Source organism: Sparus aurata, chromosome 11 (assembly GCF_900880675.1).
Source record: "Sparus aurata chromosome 11, fSpaAur1.1, whole genome shotgun sequence".
Lineage (NCBI taxonomy): Eukaryota > Metazoa > Chordata > Actinopteri > Spariformes > Sparidae > Sparus > Sparus aurata.
In genome coordinates, this window is record NC_044197.1 from 8,144,792 (window position 1) to 8,149,437 (window position 4,646).

The 4,646-nt window shown below is 38.4% G+C and overlaps 1 protein-coding gene across 1 annotated transcript; it reads left to right on the plus strand.

Moving 5' to 3' along the window:
- Positions 1-277: 277 nt before the first annotated feature.
- On the plus strand, positions 278-4,393 carry srd5a3 (steroid 5 alpha-reductase 3). The gene is made up of 5 exons (XM_030432366.1): positions 278-545; positions 1,961-2,112; positions 2,192-2,377; positions 2,461-2,586; positions 3,417-4,393. Exons 1-5 carry the CDS (start codon positions 322-324, stop codon positions 3,674-3,676), a joined length of 948 nt encoding a protein of 315 aa, XP_030288226.1. The 5' UTR covers positions 278-321; the 3' UTR covers positions 3,677-4,393.
- The last annotated feature ends 253 nt before the right edge of the window (positions 4,394-4,646 follow it).

Genomic DNA, 4,646 nt, shown 5'->3' on the forward strand with positions numbered 1-4,646 from the left:
TACGAGCTTTAACTCATCTGAGCTTATGGTCCATACATGTTGGCTCCACTTGTTCTGTGGCGATTCAAGTGCTGCCACCTGCTGTATCATTTCCTAACATCGCTTGGAGTTTGAGTCCGAAGTTTAACTCTCTTCTTACTGACACTGACTAAAAAAACACCGATTTCAGACAACCACCTGGAAACCTTTCACATTCTTTTAATTAAATAATTTCATGACATTTCCTGTCTTCATATTTCATCCGGAACTGTTGCGAACGTTTCCCGACGGACTCTTTTCTGCGTCGCACAAAACAATGTCCACAAGCTGAGGAGCTGGAAGATGAGTTTTAGCTCAGTCGGGTGGAGATGTGCTGACGCTTTGTGGGCTTTTCTGGCTTTAAGTTTCCTTTTAGCTTTCTGCGCACACAAAATCTCACCGTACCTGCCGAGAAAATATGAGACATGTGGTGTGTACGTGTTGTTTCAGGATCTTATCCGGTACGGAAAAACTAAACAGAGCCTCAAACGAGACGACTGGCTGCGTGTGTTTGACGTCCCTAAAAGGTAACAGTGAGCTAACAAACAGCTAAACTAACCTGAGAAGCTGCATGATAATGGAATTATGACGTACATGTTTAATTTATGTTTTTAATACATTTTAACTTATGTTTTAGGGGGTTCATAGTAATGCTAACATAGCTGCACACACTAAAATCATAACTTGAGATAGAGGTGAAGTTAGTTTTAAGGTTGGATATTAGACAGACTTTCACTCCGGAGACACCCAGCGGCGCCTCGTACTCAGGTTCACCCGGTGTTAGCAGCAGGAGGACGGTTAGCTCACCTCCCAGACCCTCCCTCTGCGCTGGAGGCTGATTCAGGGACCATCAATACATTACAATATTGTTTGTTTGATTTACACAATCACATTGTTTCGTCATGCTCTATTGATGATATTAGTGAAAATTAAACTGATTTCATGTAGCACACTTATTGTGATGTAATGTGTTATATATTTATTAAGACAATGGATTTATTTTTCAATAAGTTCCATGTCCTGGGGCCCGTGACTCCAAGTCAATGCCGAAGTGTTTTGGTAAATGGAACAAATAAGACACATCTGTTTTTATTACATTTTACTGCTTCTTCTATTTTCTATATATATATATATATATACATACATATATATATATATATATATATATATATATATATATATATATATATATATATATATATATATATATATATATATATATATATATTTGTACCACTACAAATATAGTGTAAAGTGTAATCACATGCTACAAAGGACACACTTCCATAGCAAAGTGGTTGTAACAAACTGAAGAACATGTTTTTACAGTTTGGGGTATGTTTGTGTATAGTAAGGAGAATTATGAGGAAGAAATAAATACAACATACATTCTAAATATTCACATAAAATAGAAGAAGCATTCAAATGTACTCAAAAGTAGGTGTGTCTTTGTCCTGTTTAGTAATACAATTTTGGAGTCACTGGGTCAAATGACACGGAAGCTACTGAAAAAAGAAGCCATTGTATTAAAAAAATATATTTTTGCAATATAAATGCACAACACGTTATCAATCAAAATAAGTGTGCTACATGAAATCAGATATTCAGTATTACTTTGTACATTGTTACTTTAACAATGATGAAATGTGATGTTTATGAATTGACATGCCCGAAATAAATAACTTTTTTTTAACATGATTGTCACTAACATCATCAAGTCAGCATAAAGAAACATTGTTTTTGTGTAAATCAAACAAATGATTGTTTAACTTATTGATGCTCCCTAAATCAGTCACCAGCGCAGCAGGAGGTTCTGGGAGGCGAGCTAACCGTCCTCCTGCTGCCAACACTGGGTGAACCTGAGTACGAGGCGCCGCTGGGTGTCTCCAGAATAAAGTTAACATCACTGCAGTTAACTGGAGCTGTTTCTCTCGTCTTTCAGGTGGTTCTGGCACTTCTACGCCATCTCCGTCGGATGGAATGGTCTTCTCCTTACCTTGTACCTGAACTTCGCATTTCAGCATCAGTCCTTCCCCTCATGGCTGACTGGAATATTAGACTTTTTGACAGGTGTACCAACCACTAAGAATCAAGGTAGGATGTGTTAAAGCTTGTGTTTCCTGTTTCCTGTGTCACACTGATACTGTTAGGTGTTCACACTGTCTGTCTGTAGTCCCACAGCTGTCTACTCTGCTGGTGCAGCTGCTGTTCTGCATCCAGTCCCTCAGGAGGCTGATGGAGTGCCTGTTTGTCAGTGTTTTCTCTGATGGAGCCATACACATGGTGCAGTATGTGTTCGGTCTGGGGTATTACCTCATACTGGGGTTGACGGTGCTCGGATCGGATCGTCTGGGAAAAGGTTAAACTGAAATACCTCCTCTGTACATTGACTATATTCTGGTCCTGTTATGTGGTGTTGATGTTTGTGCTGTTCTTTGTAAGGGACTGGACCTCTCCTCTCTCAGTTGGACTGGTTTCATGTGGCAGGGATCGCACTTTTCCTTGGGGCCTCGCTGATGCAGCATCAATCCATGGTCCTGCTGGCCAGGCTCCGCACTGGGAAATCAGGTCAGCTTGTCCACGTGTCATTACTTAAAACCAGTGCTTTTGTGTATTTTGGGCCTTTTTATTACAAATGTTGTATACTTTATAACTTCAGCCATTTTCCAAAGTACCCCAATTATTAGATTCTGTAGATATCAACAGACTACTAATGGTTCCCATTCTTTTCAGGATGGTAGGATACACAAAACAGATAGCAGATCAGATCAGTGCTTATGACAGCCATCCATCACAGTGGACATCATATTGACTGTTATCGTTGTATTTGTAATTTTTTTTTTTTTTTTTGGCAACTGAAAACAGTGGTGTCAGAGTATCACCTTATCAAGTTGCTGTGTATGACTGCATCCATTGAATATGTTAATAATCTGATAATATGCCAACATTTCTTATTATATGTCTAAAAATTGCTTATTTTGTCCAACCAACAGTTCAGAACCTAAAGACTCTCCATTTACTATCATTAATGGCAAAGAAAAAGCAGCAAATTGCCACACTTAATGAGCTGGAACCAAAAAGGATTTGACATTGTTTTGGTGCTGGGAAGGTTGTCTACAGTGAGTTAATCAGGGGTGTATTTGCTGGAAACAGCTGCCTGCTGCTCCTAGAAACAAGGTTGCTGAGAGTGAGTGGATGTTCAGAAAACCTAAAAAAAGGCTAGTAGGCTTTGTTAAGATGAGGGAAACTGCAGAGTTGGTGATGATCCTCTTTGGATTTATCACAATGAGCTACACCTACACATGTGATCTATATAAAGCTTTGATGTATAATAATCACATGAACAGTAACAGTCTCAGTTCCAGGGTTGATGTATTTTCTGTTTGTTGTCCTTTCAGGGGCAGTGGAGACGCTGGCTCACCGAGTGCCAAATGGAGGCTGGTTCGAGCTGGTGTCATGCCCGCATTACTTTGCTGAGCTGCTGATCTACATTTCACTGAGCCTGGTTCTGGGAGGACTGTCTATCACCTGGTGGCTTGTTGTCCTTTATGTTTTTTTCAATCAGGCGCTTGCAGCACAGCTTTGTCATGATCTCTATAGAAGCAAATATGAGTCATACCCGAGGCACAGGAAAGCTTTTATACCATTTGTGCTGTGAATAGTTTGTATTTACACTCTTTACTGGGAACTGTAACGTCAGAGAAAATGTCAGAGACATGAAGTGTGAGACTGAAAACCTCGACATTGATTGACAAGGTGCTCTGGACTGAGTGAAGCTGCTCAATAACCAACAGGAAAACATTAAAGATAGTTGACAGCTCCCGAATGTGAATGTCAGCAAAACACTCTCCAGGTCAGAGGTGAGCTGTTTCTGAGAGACTGACAGGAAGAAATAAGGAAAGAGTCTATAAATCACTTCAGATCTTGTTTTTGTGTAAAAAAAAAAATTTACTTTTGTGTAAAATCCATTCTATGGTTGCAGCAATATACCTGTTTTAAGGTATACCGTGGTATGAAAACTGACAGTCTCGTCCCCTGTACGTTTATTGTTATTGAGTCAGTGTAATATCAAGTTTCATGTCTGTCAGAACATAATATCTAGTGAAATTATTATGAAGTTTTTGTTCAACCAAAACCACTGTTTTCATTCCTTGAATGTGTAACTGGGGTTACATGTACATCTTGACATAAAAGAGGTTTTAACAAGATGTCTTTTAATCCCTGTATTACTGTATGTAAAATAGTATAAAGGTGGTTTGAGTGAGACTTGACCGAGAAAAAGATCATTATGGAGATGACAACCTTTAAAGAAATGAAATGCAATATTCTACACATTTTTAGATATAACTGGTAAATAAAGTACAAGAAAACACAATTACCATGAAATTAATGTTGATTACATGTATATCACAATTGATTATTTATTGTTATGTTTAAATATGCAAATGAGAAACATTTCTTGTTAAAAGTACACACATTTACAGAACATAAATCTGAACTTCGATAAATCCAGGTTCAAAATCTTAATTTCATTTGTTGACATATTACAGCCAAAGGTTTTGTGCAGGGGCATTTCTCTTTTCATCACTCCAAAGTTTAGGTTTCTAAGGTGTTATCCGAGGTAAAAG

Bases quoted from the DNA above. Each gene is read 5' to 3' on its own strand.
- srd5a3 (XM_030432366.1), top strand. From the start codon at position 322: ATGAGTTTTAGCTCAGTCGGGTGGAGATGTGCTGACGCTTTGTGGGCT. The intron at 2,378-2,460 runs GTTAAACTGAAA...GTTCTTTGTAAG, and splicing joins ATCGGATCGTCTGGGAAAAG to GGACTGGACCTCTCCTCTCT. The intron at 2,587-3,416 runs GTCAGCTTGTCC...TTGTCCTTTCAG, and splicing joins GCTCCGCACTGGGAAATCAG to GGGCAGTGGAGACGCTGGCT.